Here is a 15,697-nt window from a genome sequence, read left to right as displayed (position 1 = left end):
AAACCCCCGTCTCAAAAATTGGGGATTTTACAACCCCCCCCAAAAAAAAAAACCCCCCCCCGGGGGTCCCACAAAAAAAACAACACCCCCCGGGGGGGAAAACCCCCCGGGGCGGGTCCAAAACCCCCAAAAAAAGGGGTGGGGGGAACGCCGCAGGTGCCAAAAAAAAACCCCAACCCGGGCCCCGGGGGGGGCAGGTTTTGCCAAAAAAACCCCCACACCCTCCGGGGGGGGCAGTGCCAAAAAAAAAAAAAAACCCCAAACTCCGGGGACCCCCCGCAGGTGCCAAAACAAAACCCAAAGCCCCCCCCGACGCCCCAGGTTTTGCAAAAAAAACCCCAAAAAAGCCCCCCCCCAAACGCCCGGGGTGCCAAAAAAAACAAAAAAACACAGCCCCCCCCAAAAGGGGCCCCGCAGGTGCCCCCCCCCCCCCCCCCCCCCAAAAAAAAAAACCCAAACCCCCCCCGGGGACCCCGCAGGGGGGCCCCAAACAAAACCCACTCCGACCCCCCCCCAGGTGGGCCCAAAAAAAAAAAAAACCCCAAAGGGGCCTTTTGGGGGGACGCCCCAAGGGTGGCCAAAAAAAAAACCCCACGGGCCCCCGGGGGGACCCGCGGGTGCCAAAACCCAAAACCACACCCCCCGACCCCCCGCGGGTTTCCCCCAAACCAAAAAAAAAAATTTCCCCCCCCCCCCAGGTCCCCAAAAAAAAAAAACAACCCCCCCCCGGGGGCCCCCAGGTGAAAAAAACCACAGCCCCCGACCCCCGCATTTGGCCCCAAAAAAAAACCAAAGGGCCTCCGGGGACGGCCGGGGCAAGGGGGCCAAAAAAAAAACCAAAACCCTTTTCCCCGACCCCGCCCCCCGGGTTTCCCCAAAAAAAAACCCACACCCCCCCCCCGGAGGGGCCGCATTTTTCCCCCAAAAAAAACAAAAAAAAAGGGCCTCCGACCCCCCGAAAAGGTTTTCCCCAAAACCCCCCCCCCCCAAAAAACCCTTCCCAAACGGCCCCAAAAGGGTTTTTGGGGCCCCAAAAAAAACAAAAAAAGGGGCCTCCAAAACCCGGCCCGAGGTCCCCCCCCAAAAAACCCCCACCCAAAAGGGGCCCCCGGACCCCCGCAGGTTTGGCCAAAAAAACCCCAGGCCCCGGGGGGCCCGGGGGGCCCAAAAAAAAAACAAAAGGGCCCCCCGGGGAAACCCCGCAGGGGGGCCCCAAAAAAAAAAACCCCATACCTAAAATTATAAATTTTGTATGGGGGGGGTTAAAAAAAAAAAAAAAAATTCAAGAAATCAGAAAAACCGAGCAGTGGGCCCCCGGACTGCCCGAGTGTTTTCCCCACAGGGGAATTTTTTGGGGGTGTGAAAAAAGAAAAAAGTTATTACCTTTTTAAGTAAAATTACGCACCCCCCGCGCCCCACCCAACTTCAATCCGTTTTCCCCCCGAAGTGGAAAGGCACGGGTTTTTCCGCTGCGGGGCCCACGCATTTTCATCCCCCCGGGGGCACGCACCGCACTCAATTCCGCTTGCCCGCCGCACTCAACCGTCCGCACCCCCCCCACCATCCTCCAAGGGGGAAAACCCCCATCCGCTCGCACCCACGCCACTCATTCCCCGCACCACCCCCACTAAAATCCGGTTTTCGCCCCGGGCCCACCCCACTCAACCCCCCCAGGGGGCCCACGAAAAAAACTCAATCCGCTCCCGCAAAGGGCACGCCCCCCCCCTCCGCTTCGCAGCCCCGGGCCCATTTTTAACCCGCTCCCACCCCACGCATTTTAAATTCCCCGCTTCCCCCAAACGCAGCAACTCATCCGCCTCGCCCCCCCACGAAATTAAACCGTTTCGCCAGGGGCACGAAACTCTTTTCCCGTTTTCGCCCCCCCCGCCCCCTCATCCGCCCTCGCCCCCCCCCACTCTTCGGCTTTGCACCCAACCCTTCCGTCCACGCAAACGCCACCATCCGCTCGCCCCCAAAACCGAAAACTTCATCCGTTTCGCCCCCCCCCGGCCAAAAATTTCCCCCCCCCCCGACTCCCCCCCTTCGCACGCACCCCCAACTTAAACCCCCGCTCGCACCCCCACGAAAAACTCATCCGCTTCGCCCAAAACGCACCCATTCCCCTTCGACCACGCCACCCGGGCAAACGCCCAACGCCCCCCCCCCTCCCAGGCCCCCCAAAGCCGCCACGCCCCCCCCCCCAAACCCCCCCCGCAACCCCCGCTTTCCGCCCCCCGCAGGGGCCCACCGGCAACGCACGCCAGGGGCCCCCCCGGGCCCACGCCCCCCCCCCCCTCGCCCCGCAACCCCCCCGGGCCACCGAACGCCACCCCCCCCCCACGCACCCGGGCCCGAAAACGAAAAACCCGCCCACCCACCCCTCCCCAACGAAAACCGGGCCGCCCAACGCACCCCCAACCCGCCTCGCACCAACGCACGGCCACCCCCACGCACCCCGCTCGCCACGCCCCCAACCCCCCCCGCCGCCACCGGGCCCACGCCCCGCAGGGGAAAAACCCGCTCGAAACCCCCAGGGCAACGCCAACCCCCGCCCCGCCCCGACCCGGCACCACCCCCCCCTTCGCACGCACGTTGCACCCCCCCCACCCCCCCCGCCCCCGCCCCAAAACCCCCCCCCCGGGGCCCACCCCCCGGGCACCCCCCGAAAAACCCCCCGCAACCCGCTCCCCACGCCCCAAAACCCCCCCCACCCCACCCCCCGCTCCCCAAAACCGAAAAACCCGCAAACCCGCTCCCCCCAACGCCAAAAACGCACCCGCTTCGCACGCCCCCCGGGGCCCCCCGGGAAAACCCTTTCCCCCCGGCCCCGCACCCCGGGGGCCCAACCCCGCCGAAAAACGAAAAACCGCCCAAAAACCCCCAACCCCCGCCCCCCCACCCCCAACCGCCCCCCACCCCTCGCCCAAAAACCCCGCCCCCCGGGAAACCCCGGCTCGCCCCGCAAAACGCCCCCCCCGCACGCCCCGCCCCAAACCCCGGCCCCCCCCCCCGGCAACGCCCCCAGGGGAAAACCCGCCCGGGGCCCCACGCACGCCCACCGCACCCCCCAAAACCCCCCGCCGCACGCCACGGCAAAAACCCCCCGCTCGCACCCGGCCAACCCGCCGCCAACCCCGGCCCCCGGCCACCCCGCCCCGGCCCCCCCGCACGCAAACCCGCTTCGCCGCCCCCCCACCAAAAACCCCGTCGCACGGCCAAGAACGCCCCCGCTCGCCAACGCCCCCCCCCAGGGCACCCGCTTTCGCACCCACCCACGCCAAAACCCCCGCCCCCCACGAAACCCCCCCCGCACCCGCTCGCCCCACCCCCCACGGGCCCCCGGGGCCGCCCCCCCCACCGGCCCCAAAAACCCGTTTTTTTCGCACGCCCCAAAGGGGCCAAACCCCGCCGCACGGAAAACGCCAAAACCCCCCCCCCCCCCCCCCGGGCCCCACGCCCCCCAACCCGCTCGCACCCCCAACGCCCCGCACCCGCTTCCCCACGCACCCACCGGGCCCCCCCCGCCGCACGCCCCAACCCCCCCCCGCCGAAACCCGGCACCCCCCCCCCCCTCCCCCACGCACGCCCGCCCAAAAACCCCACGCTGCACCGGGCCGGGGACGAAAACCCGGCCTCGCCCCGCCCAGGGCCCCCGGCACCCGCCCCCGGGCACCCCCCCGGGGGGGGCCCCCACCCACCCCCCCGCCGCACGCAGGGGGCACCCCCCGCCGCACGAAAACCCGCCGCCCACCCCACGCAACGCACCCCGCTCCCCGCCCCGCCCGGGCCACGCCCACCCGCCCCCCCGCCCCACGAAACCCCCCCGCCCCCCGAAAAGCCACGCACGGACCCCCCCTGCCCCCAAAAACCGGCACCCCCCCCCTTTTTCGCACCCCCCACGCCCCACGCACCCCCCGCCCCCAAAACCCCCACCCCCCCCGGGGTTTCGCACGCCCCGAAAACCCCCAAAAACCCCCGCTTCCCCCAACGCCCCGGGCCCACCCCCCCACGCCCCCAAACCGCAAAAACCCCCCGCCCCGGCACCCCCCCACCCCACCCGCCCCCCCCACGCCAAAACCGGGGGCACGCCCCCCGCACGCACGCCCCCACGCCCCCCCGTTTTCGCCCGGGCACGCACGCCCCCGGTTTTCGCCCCCCGCCCGCACCCGCCCCCGCCCCCCGGGAAAGGCCCCCCCCCCGGGCTTCGCCCAACGAAACGCCCCCCCGCACCCCCCCCCCCCCCGCCACGCCCACGCCCACCCCCCCTTTTCCGCCCCGAAAACGCCCCGCAACCCGTTTGACGGGCCCACGCACGCAACCCCCGGGCCCGGGCAACCCCGCACCCACCCCCCCCTCCGCACCACGAAAACCCAAAACCCGCCCGCCGCACGCAAAGGGGCAACCCGCCCCCCCCCACCCCCAAAACCCCACGAAAAACCCCGCTCGCCCCCCACGCACCCCCCCGGCCGCAGGGCCCCAAACCGCCCCGGCCCACGCAAACCCCGTTTTCGCCCCCCCCACGGCAAACCCCCCACCCCCCCCGGGCCCCCGCCCAAAGGGGCCCCCCCCACCCCCGCCCCGGGGCCCCCCAACCCCCCCCCCCCGCCCGAAAAGGGCCACGCAACGCCCACCCCGCCCCCAAAACCCCCAGGGGGCCCCCACGCCCCCAAACCCGCTCGCCACGCCCGGCCCCAAACGGCCCAAAACCCGGGGCTCGAAACGCACCCCCACGCCAACGCCCCCGCTCGAAAACCCCCCCCACGCACGGGAAAAAAACCCCCCCCCGAAAACGCACCCCCCCCGGCCCCCAAACCCCCCCCACCAGGCCAGGGGCCCCCCCCCTTTTTCCCCCCCGCAGACGAAAGGGCCCCCCCGGGAAAACGAAAACGCCCGCACCGCCCCGTTTCGCCCAACGAAAACCCCCCGCCCCCCGCTTTTCGCCCCACGCCCCCAAAAGCCCCAAAAACCCCCCCCGGGCTTCGCCCCAAAACCCAACCGCCCCACCCCCCCCCGTCCCCCAACGGGGAAAGGGCCCCCCCGGGCAAACCCCCGCCCCAAAAGGGAAAAACCCCGCAGGGGAAACGCCCCCGGGTTTCCCCAGCACCCGTTTCCCCCCCCCGACCGAAAACCCCCAGGGGCAAAAACCCCCCTCCAAGCCACCCGGCCCCACCCCCCCTCGCACGCACCACCCCCCCCCCGCCCACGCACCCCCCAAACCAAAACCCGCCCGCCCCCCACGCACCACCCGCTCGCACGGGCCCCCACGAAAAACCCCCGTGCCCCCCCCCCCCCTCCCGAAACGCACCCCCCCCGCCCGCAACCCGCCCCCCGGGGCTCCCCACCACGAAAACCCCCGCCCCCGAAAACCCGCCCCCCCCCCCCGCCCAAACCCCCGATGCACCCCGCATTAAAAAACCTTTTAAAAAAAAAAAACGATCTGCTAAAAAAAAATTTTTTTCCCCTCAGATTTTTTTTTTGGGCATTTGCTTTTCCCCCTGGTCAAAAGGTATGTGGGGGGGCGTTAAGGACTGCGGGCGGGGGGGGCCCACTGAGGGGAAAAGTTTTCCGTTTTTGGGCCCTCCTTGGGACCCCCCCCCCTTGCTCCAAGTTAAAAAAAAAGGGCCGGGAAAACTGCGGGGACGGATTAACCGGGGGGGATGTTTTTTGATTTGCGGGGGGGGGGGGACGTTTTAAAGAAAAGGGGGAAAAAAACTTTTTTTTGCGCTTTTTAAAAAAATTAAAATTTACTCAGTTTTTTTACAAATTCCGGGTTTCCTTCTTTTATGGTGATTTTGTCGATTGTTTTGGGGTCGAGGTTAAAAAAACCCAAAAAAAGGATATAAAAACCCTTTAAAATTAAAAAAAATTTTTTTATGATATTTTTAAAAAAATTTTGTGTTTTGGGGGCGGGGGAATTCCCCTTGCCCTCAAAATTTTATCTGAAATTCCCAACAGCTCCGCCGGGGGTCGTGTTTTCGGGTAAATTTTTATTGTGCCCCCCTTAGCCGTGAATGCTTTTTAAACCGCAGGGAAAAAAAATTTTTTGCACTCGAATTTTATTGGGGGGACTGGGTTTTGCCGAAGGGGCCCGGGGGGATGGAATGTTGAAAAATTTTTTCCCACTTTTTTAGAAAAAAAATTTTCCTAAAAAAAACCCTCAAAAAAAAACCCCGAAAAAAAAAAAACAAAAAAAAAAAAAAAAAAAACTTTTAAAATCATTACTTGAGTGAAAAAAAATATAAAATTGGGGTAAAATGCGGGGAAAAATTGTTCTTTTTGGGGAAAAATTTTCCACCCACTGTTAGAAAAAAAAAAAAAATCCTTTTTTAAAATATAAATCTTTATTTTAAAAATTAGGCGGGGGGTTCAAAAAAAAAAAACCCCACAAAAAAAAAAACTATTTTTCTAAAACCCCCAACGGGGAGTCAAAAAGTTTTTCTTTTTTAAACCTTCTGCTTAAAAAATTCTTTTCAATTACAAAAAAATTTTTTACTGAAAAGGGGAAAAAACCGGGGGGGCCCATTTTGGTGTTAAAAAAAACAAAAATTAGGGGCAGCCTTTGAAAAAAAACGCAGTAACGGGGGGGCTTGGGGCCTACGGGGAAACCCAAAAAAAAAAAGTGAATGGCGGCCGGTTTTTTCCCCGGGGAAAAGGGAAAATACCAAAAACCAGATGTTGAATGAAAAATCTGGGGAGTATTCTCGGTTTTTTGGGGGTTAATACCTAAAAGTGGCAAAAAAATCTTTATCTTTTCTGTTTTTTTATATAATATTTTCCCCAGTGCACAAACACCCAAATCGGCCACATGCGAAAAAGCGTGGGTCCCAACCCCCTTTTTGCAACCACTTTTGAAAATCCCCCGTGCGCGTATAAAGGAACCCCCGCGCTGATTTTTACATAAATTTTAAAGGTTTAAAAATCGAAAAAAACCAGTTTTACGATGAAGTGGAAAAAACCTTTTTACCCCAACTGGGTAGGGGGGAAAAAAGCCGGGGCCCAAGGGGCATTTGGGGGTTCCCAAACCCCGGGGGGAAAAAAAGTAGAGGGGGAATGTTTTTTACCTAAAAAGGAAAAAAAACCACCGGCCCCTCTCCGTGGAAAAAAAAAAAATTGGGGGGGGGGACCCTTTACCACTTTTATTCACCCCAAGGGGGGGACACTTTTTTTAAAATAAAAAATTTAAAATATAATATTATATTAAATAATTATTTTAAAATAAAAAATATTTTTTAAAAAATAAATATTAAAAAAATTTAAAAAAATATTAAAAATATATTTAAAAAAATTATATTAAATAAAAATTTATATATATATTTTAAAAAAATAAAATTTTTAATAAATTTATATTATTTTAAAAATATTTTTTATATATAAATTTAAAAATTTTAAAATATTTATATTATTATTAATAAATTTTTTTTAAAAAATTTTAAAAAAAATTTATAATTATTAAATAAAATTTTTAAATTATTAATAAAATAAATTTTAAATTTTTTATATTATAATTTTTATATTATAAAAATTTTTTATATAAAATAATAATATATTATTTATTATAAATAAATAATATTTTATTATATATTTTATATAATAATTAAAAAATTAATTATTATATATAATTATTTTTAAATAAATTTATTTAAAATAAATATTTTAAAATTAAATATAATAATTTTATTGTGAATGCTTTTTGGGGGGGATTTTAAAGTGGAGGGTCCCCAGTTTTTTTCCCGGGGATTTTCCCGGGGTTGTTAATTTTTTATTTAATTTCATTTCTCTTACTTATCCGGGGGTTTTTGGGGACCAAGGGCCCCGGGGGGGGCTTTGGGGCTGGGTCAAAACCCAATGGGGGCTAAATAGGTAATCACTTCATTCGTTTCTAGGTTCGATTTAAAAAAAAAAAATTATTTTTAAAAATAAAAGGGGCGTGTGCTTTTTTTTCCCGGGGGCAACGGGGGAGCATTGTTGCATGGGTTTTTCCCCCCCCACGCTTTTTCGGCTTTGTGGCGATTGGTGTTTTGACTGGAAACTGATTTTTATAAAATACGGGGATAGGATAAGATTTTTAGTACTTTTAGGTAAATTTACGGTTTAAACCGAGATACTGAAAGGAAAAATCTCATTTCAAAAAAAAAATCTGGGTTTCGGGAAAATTTCTTCGAGGGCCCCCCCCCCCGCCATTCCCATTTTTTTTCCTCTTTAGGAAAAAAGCTTTTTCCGGGGTTATTTTGGGGGTTGTTCAGGTTTCCCATAAAAATTTGTTTAAAAAACAAAAAACTTTTTCCTTTGGTTTTTTCAAAAAAAATTTTTACTGTAATGAAATGGGGGAAAAAAGGAAAAAAGGTTTTAAAAAGGAAAAAATCTTTTTAAAAACTCATTTGGAAAAAAGATATAGTTAGGGGGTTTTTTGGAAAAAACCCGCCCTTTAATTTAAAACAAAAAAAAAAGATATTTTAAAAAAAGGGTTTTTTATTTTTAAAAAACAGTGTGATTTTTTTCAGGAAAAAAAATTCCCAGCATTTTACCTTTAAAAATTTTTTTTTTTACCCCCAAAAAGTAAAATGATGGGACGTTTTTTTTTTCCCCCCCTTTTTTTTTTTGGGGTTTAAAGGGGGGTTTAGGGAAATTTTTAACTATAAAAGTGTTAAACTTAAACAAAAATTCCATTTTTTCGTTTTCGGGAAAAAAAAATTTTAACGCATTTTCCGATTTTCGGGGGGTCCCAAAAAACTTTATTCTTTGGCGGTCGCATTCAGGGGGGTAAGGGGTTTTTTGCCCCACAACCCATTTTTACCCGGGAACCACACGACCGGGGGGGAAAGCTGGTCGGGAATTCAGGAAAAAATTTGACAAAGGGGGGCAAAAAACCCCCACCCCAAAAACCCAAAAAAAAATTTTTTTAATAAGGGTCTTTAAAAACTGTTTTAAACTTAAAGTGTTAAAATCCCTTTTAAAAGGGGGTGTTAAACCCCCTGGGGGGACTTAAAAAAAAAAATGGGGAAAAAAAAAATCGGGCCATTAATGATAGAAAAAAAAAAAAATTGTTTTTTTAAAAACTGAGAAAAAAAATTTTTTTTTTTTTTTTTAAAAACGGCCCAAAAATAAAGGTTTTTTTCAAACATTCTTTTCGTTTTTTTGGAAAAAAAAAATTTTTTGGGGTTTTCCCGGGTTTCGAGTTGAAAAATTTTTTCTTGTTTTACAAAAAGGGGGGGGGCCCAAGGGGGGGGGGCCCCCCCCCCAAAAAATTTTTTTCCCCATTTTTCCCTTTTTGCCCAAGCCAAGGCCCGTCAAAATTTTTTTCAAAAAATTTTGGGGAAAAACCCCCCATTCCCATTTTTTAGGGAAAAAAGTTTTTAATAATTTTTTAAAAGGGGTTTTAAATGGCTGGCTTCGGAGGGTCACAACCGGTCGGGGGTTTGGGGGGAACGGGTTGGGGGTTGGGGGCCCACGGTCGGTTTGGGAGGGCGGGTCCCGGCCAAAATTTTTCCGTCGTTTGCAAAGGGGGGCGTCCGGAAAGGAAAAGCTTTTTGGGCGTGCGGGCGAGGGGGTTTTTGGTGGCCGGTTTTGCGGCGGGGTTCAAAAGGGGTTTTGGGGCTTCGTTTTCAAGGGGGCCGGTGTGCTCCGCTTCTTTTTAACTTAAATGGGGGTTTTGGTGCGTGCGTGGGAGGGAAAAAAGGGGGGTTTGGCTTAAGGGTTTACGGGGTTTTGCGGTTGCGTGGGTTGGCGTGCGGGGGCGGGGTTGGGCGTGCGGGGTTTTGGGGCGGGGGGGCGGGGGGGGTTTGGTTCGGCGCTTTTTTTGGGGGTTTTTTCGGTTGCGTCTTTCCGTCCCAAAGCGGGGTCTTTGGGGGTTTTTGGGTTTTTGGGCGTTTGGGCGGGTTTGCGTTGCTTTTGGGGCGGGGGGGGCGGGGGCGGTTGGGGTTTGCGGGGCGGTGCGTGGGTGGCCGGGGGTTTGGGCGGGTTTGGCGGGCGGTGTGGGCGTGGGGGGGCGGAGGGCGGGTGGCGGGTTTGGGTGCGTTTTGGGCAAAGGGGGGGTTGGGGGGGGGTTTGCGTGCGTTGGGCGTGCGGGAGCGGGGTTTTGGGGGGTGCGTGGGGGTTGCGTGCGGGCGGTGCGTGGGGGGTGCGTTTTGCGTGGGGAAGGTTTGGGGGGGTTTGCGGCGGGGTGCGTGCGGGGGGGGTGCGTTGGGCGTTGCGAAAAAGGGCGGGGGTTTTGGCGGGGGCGTTTGCGTGCGGGCCGCGGGGGGGTTTTTGGGGGTGCTTTGGGGTGGGCGGGGGTGGTTTTCGTTGGGGGCGTGGGGCGGGCGGGGTTTGGCGGGTGGGGCCGTTTGGTGGGGAAAGGGGGGGTGGGGCCCGTTGCGTTTGGCGTGCGAAGGGGGTTTTGGCGGTTTGCGTGGGCGTGCGAGCGGGTTGGTGCGTTTTGCGTTTGGGGGGGGGGGGGGGTTTGGGGGGTTTGGGGTGCGGGGCGGGTGGGGTTGCGGGGTTGGCGGGGGGGGTTTTTTGCGTGCGTGCGGTTGGGGGAAAGGGGGGTTTGCGTGGCGTGCGGGCGAGGGGGGTGCTTTTGCGTGGGTTGCGAAGGGGCGGGTTGGGGGTGGGCGTGCGGGGGGTTTTGGGCGTTGGCGGAAGCGGGGGGTTTGGGGCGGGGGGTTGGCGTGTTTTTGGGGCGGGGCGGGGGGTGGGGGCGTTTTGGCGTTTGCGGGGGCGGGTGGCGTGCGTGGCGTGCGGGGGGCGGGGTTGGCGTTTGCGGGTGCGTGCGGGGGCGGGGGGGGCTTTGCGTTGCGTTGGGGAGGCGGGTTCCCGTGGTGCCGTGCGGGGGGCGGTTTGGTTTGGGCGTGCGGCGGGGGGGGTTGGGGTGGCGTGGCTTTGGCGGGGCGGGTTGCGTGCGTGGTGCGAAAGGGGGGTTGCGTTGGGCGTTTGCGGGGGGCGAGGCGGGTTTTGCTTTTGGCTTTGCGTTGCGGGAGCGGGGTGGCGTGTGTTTGGGGGTGCGAGGCGGGTTGGTGGGGGGGCGGGGGGGGGTTTTTGCTTTGGCGTGCGGGGGCGGGGGGTTTGGTTTTTTTTTGGGCGTGCGGTGGGGTTTGGCGAGGCGGGGGTTGGGTGCGTGGCGTGGGGGGGGGGGTTTGGGCGTTTTGGGGGGGGGGCGTCCCGAAAGCGGGGGTTTTGGCGTTGGCGTGCGTTGCGAGGGGGGTGGGTGCGTTTGCGTTTGCGGGGGGGCGTGCGAAAAGGGGGGGGGTTTGCGGGGTTGGGGGGGTGCGGGGCGGGGGGCGGGGGTTTGTTCCCGTGCGTGCGTTTGCGAAGGGGCGGGTTGGTGGCTTTTGGCGGGGGGCGGAGGCGGGGTTGCGTGCGTGCGTTGCGGAGCGGGGGTGGTGCGTTGCGGGGTTGGCGTGGGTGGGCGGGGGGTGCGTTGGCGTTGCGTGGCGAAAAGGCGGGTTTGTTGGCGTGGGTTGCGTTGCGAAGGCGGGGGTTGGGGGGTTGGGGGCGGGGCTTTGCGAGCGGGGCGGGGTCGTGGGGGTTGCCGAAGGGGGGGCTTTTGCGTTGCGTGCGAAGGGGGGTGCGGTTTGGCGTTTGCGTGGAAAGGGGGGGGGCGGGGTTTTTTTGGGCGTGGGGCGAGCGGGTTGCGTTGCGTGCGTTGCGGGGAGGGGGGGTTTTGGGGGCGGGGGCGGGGGCGTTTTTAGGCGTTGCGTTTGGCGTGGCGAAGGGGCGGGGGGGCGTTTTGGGGTGGGGGGCGGGGGGTTGCGTGCCGGGAAGGCGGGTTGGGGGCGGTTTTTGGCGTGGGGCGGAGCGGGTTTTTGGGTTTTGCGTTGCGGGGAGCGGCGGTGCGTGCGTTCGGGCGGGGGGGCGGGGGGGCGGGTTGCGTGGGGGGGCGTGCGGGGCGGCGGGTTTGCGGGGGGCGGGGGGTTGCGGGGTTTTGCGTTGCGGTGCGGGGCCCAAAGCGGGGTTTTGCGTTGGCGTGGCGTGCGTGCGCAAGGGGGGGGGGTTGCGTTTGGGTTGCGGGGGGGTTTGCGGGGGGGGGGGGCGGGTTTGCTTTGGGCTTCTTTTGGCGGGGTGGGGTGCGTGCGGAAAGCGGGGCGGGGCGTTTTTGCGGGCGGGGGGGGCGGGTGCGGGGTTGGCTGCTTTTTGCGAGCGGGTTGGCCGTGCGTTTTGGCGTTGCGGAAGGGGGTTGGGTGCGTTTTGCGGGGGCGAGGGGGGTTTGGCGGGGGTGCGGGGCGTGCGTGCGGGGGGGCGGGTTTCCTTTTGGCGTTGGGGTTTTGCGAAGGCGGTGGCGGGGGGGGGGCCGTGCGTGGGTTGGTGCCGTGGCGTGCGGGGGGGGGTTGGGGGGTTTTGGGGGCGGGTGCGTTTTTGGGGTTTTGCGTGCGTGCAAAGGGGGCGGGGTTTGGTTGGGCGTGGCGTGCGTGGGGTTGCGACCGGGGTTTTTGCGTGGGGGTTGCGTTTCGTGCAAAAGGGGTGCGGGCGTTTTGGGGGGGTGGGGGTGCGTGCGGGGGGGGCGTGGGCTTTGCGGGGCGGGGCGGTGCGGGGTGCGTTGCGTGCGTGCGGCGGTTGGCTTTGGCGAGGGGGTGGGGGTTGGCTTTGCTTTGCGTGCTTTGGGCGGGGCGTTGGGGCGGGGCGGCGGGTTTGCGTGGCGGTTTGCGTGCGTGGGGGCGATGGGCTTTGCGTCGGCGGGGTTGGCGTGCGGGGGGGAATGGTCGTTAAGCGGGGAGGGTTTTGGGGTTGCGTGCCGAGGCGTGGATGCGTCGTTGGCGAGGCGGATGAGTGCGTGCGTGCAAAGGGAGGTGGTGCGTGGCGAGGCGGTGGGGGCGGGGGCGGGGGGTGCGTTTTGCGGGGCGGTGGGGGGGGTTTTTTGGGGAGCGGGGTGGGGGGGGCGTTGCGGGTGGTCCCGTTGCGGCGGGGTGATTTTGGGCGTGCGAAGGGTGAGGGTGGTAGCGTGGGCGTGGCGAGGGGGATGAGGGTTTGCGTGGTTTTGCGAAGCGGATGGGGGTGCGTGCGTGCGGGGCGGATGAGTGGTTTGCGTGGGCCGGCGGATGAGGTTTGCGTTTGCGAGCGGGTTTGGGCTTTTTGCGTGGGGAGGCGGATGGAAGTTTGCGTGCGTTTGGGGAGCGGGATGAAGTGCTTTGGGGCGGGGCGGGAGGCGGGAATGAGTGCGTGCGGTGCAAAAGGGCGGGGATTTTGAGGAGTTGGCTTTTGCGAGCGGATGAGGGTGCGTTTGCGAGGCGGGATGGGCGTTGCGGGGCGTGCGTAGATTTACATTTATATGGTATACTTACTTTTCACACCCAAATTCTGTGTAAGAACACTCTGGGGCAGTCGGGGGCACTGCTGCGTTACTGATACTGAATTTGTTGTTATACCCTCCTTTTTACACTTTTATTTTAAATTGAGGGGCTATGGCGTGTTGTTGCCACTTGGCGGCGTCGGAGGCTGTGTTGGGGGGCACCTGGGGGGGCGTGGGAGGGCTGTTGTTGTTGCAACCTGGCGGGGCGGCTTTGGGGAGGGCTGTTTTTGGTTGGCACCTGGGGGGCGTCGGAGGCTTTTTGGTTGTGGTTTGGCACCTGCGGCGTCGGGAGGGGGGGCTGTGTTTTTGGGGGGCACTGGCGGGCGTTCGGAGGGCTGTGTTGTTGGCAACCTTTGCGGCCTGGGTTGGGGAGGCCTGTTTTGGTTGGGCAAACCTGCGGGTTCGGGGGCTGGTGTTGTTGGGGCACCTGGGGCCCGTCGGGGGGGGGCTGTGTTTTTGGGGCACCTGCGGGCGTTTCGGAGGCTGTGTTGGTTGGCAACCTGCGGGGGTCGGAGGGCTTTGTTTTGTTTTGGCCAACCTTGCGGCGTTCGGAGGGCGGGTGTTGTTGGCACCTGGGGCGTCGGGAGGGCTGTGTTGGGTTGGCCCCTTTTGCGGCGTCGAAGGCGTTTTTGTTTCCCCACCGGGCGGGGGGTTCGGAGGGCTGTTGTTGGCACCTGCGGCGTCGGAGGCTGTGTTGTTGGGCAACCTTTGCGGCGTCGGGAGGGGCTGGTTGGTTGGGCACCTGCGGGGGGGTCGGGGGGGGTGGTTTGTTGGTTGGGCCACCTGCGGCGTGGGGGGAGGGCTGTGTTGGTTGGCAAACCTGGGGGCGTCGGGGGGGGGGCTTTTGGGGGTTGGCCCACCGCGGGGGGTGGGGGGGGCTGTGTTGTTGGCACCTGCGGCGTCGGAGGCTGTGTTGTTGGCACCTGCGGCGTCGGAGGCCCGGGTTTTTGTTTGTTTTACCGGGGGGGGGTTCCCAAAAAAAAGGATAAATTTTCAAAGGCGGGCCCCCCCCAAACCCAAAAGGCCCCCCTTTAAAACCCTTTGTAAAAAAAAAACCCACGGGGGGTTGGTTTTTTTTTTCCCCCCTTTAATTTTTGTTTTTTGGGAAAAAAAATTTTTAAACTGGGGTGAACTTGTTTTTTAAAAAAAACTGAAACTTTTGGGGAAAATGGGGGGGTTTTAATCCCCCTACCCCGTTAGGGCTAAAATTTGGGGGTCCCCGGGGGAGGGGGGGGAAAAGCGCCCCCCCCTTTTTTTCCCCCCGGGCGTTTTTTGGGAAAAAAACCAAAAAAAAAAAAAAAAAAAAGGGGGGGGGGGGCCCCCCCAAAAAAAAAATTTTGGGGGGGGGCCCCCACTTTTTTTTTTAAAAAAATTTTTGGGGCCCCGGGGGTTAAATTTCCTTTGGGGGTTTTTTTCCCTGGGGTTTTTTCCCCGGGGGGGTTTTTGGGCCCCCCAAAAAATTTTTCCCCTTTGTTTTTGGGGGCCCCCATTTTTTTTGGAAAAAAAGGGGGGGTTTTTCCTGGGGTCGGGCGGGCCCGGGGGGGGTTTTTTCCCTTGGGGCCCTTTTGTTTTTGGAAAATCGGGAAAAAAAAATTTTTCCCTCCGGGCCCCCTTTGGGGGCCTGGGGTTTTGGGGTTTTTTTGGGGTTTAAAAAAACCTTTAAAAAGTTTTCCCGTTTTTTGAAAAAAAATCTTTAAAGGGGACCCCAAATTTTTCCGGGGAAAAATTAAAAAGGGAAAAGAAAATAAAAAAAAAAGGGATTAAAACCTTTTTTTGGGCCCCAAGCGGTTTAAAAAAAAAGGGGGGGAAAAAAAATAGGTCTTTCCCCCCCTTTTAAAAAAAAAACCCCAAAAGGGGCCCAAAAAATTTGCCCCCCCCCCCCAAAAAACAAAAAAAAAAAAACGGGGGAAAAAAAAAAAAATTTTTTTTTTTTAAAATTTTGCATTTTAAAACCCCAAAAAAAAAAAAACCCCTTTTGCCTTTTCAACCGGGGGGAAAAAACCCTTAAACGGGGGTTTAAGGAAAAATACCCGGGGGTCCCAACCCCACATTTTTTCCCCCCGGGGTTTTCCCAAAGGTTCTTTTAAAAACCCCCCAAAAAAGGCTTTTAAAAACCCTTCCCCCCCCTTTTTCCCCAAAGGGCCCCCCGGGGGTTTTTTTAGGGGGGGGAAAAAGGGTTTTCCCGGGGGGGTTTTGGGGGGGGAAAAAAAATTTGGGTTTTGGGGGCCCCCCGGCCCCCCAACCCCGGGGTTTTTAAAAAACCGGGTTTACTCCCCCGGGTTTTTTGCCCATTTGGGAGGGTTAAACCCCCGGGGTTTTGGGGAAAAATTGGGGGGGGTTTTCCCTCCCCGGGGGGGGGGCCCCCCGGGGGGGCCCCCAACCCTTTTTTTTCCCCCAAGGGGTTTAAAACCCCGCTCCCAACCCCCCCTCCCCCCG

General features: G+C 58.2%; 1 protein-coding gene across 1 annotated transcript; it reads right to left on the bottom strand.

The window, feature by feature from the left end:
* Positions 1-13,345: 13,345 nt before the first annotated feature.
* LOC119568806 (vegetative cell wall protein gp1-like) lies at positions 13,346-14,184 on the bottom strand (the record flags this gene model as incomplete). The annotated part of the gene is made up of 1 exon (XM_037917247.1): positions 13,346-14,184. A coding segment is annotated over one exon (839 nt), but the record flags the coding sequence as incomplete, so codon positions are not given.
* Between the last annotated feature and the right edge of the window lie 1,513 nt (positions 14,185-15,697).

Source organism: Penaeus monodon, unplaced genomic scaffold (assembly GCF_015228065.2).
Source record: "Penaeus monodon isolate SGIC_2016 unplaced genomic scaffold, NSTDA_Pmon_1 PmonScaffold_1088, whole genome shotgun sequence".
Classification (NCBI taxonomy): domain Eukaryota; kingdom Metazoa; phylum Arthropoda; class Malacostraca; order Decapoda; family Penaeidae; genus Penaeus; species Penaeus monodon.
Note: the sequence above shows the minus strand (reverse complement) of the source record. Positions and strands in the feature narration are given on the sequence as shown.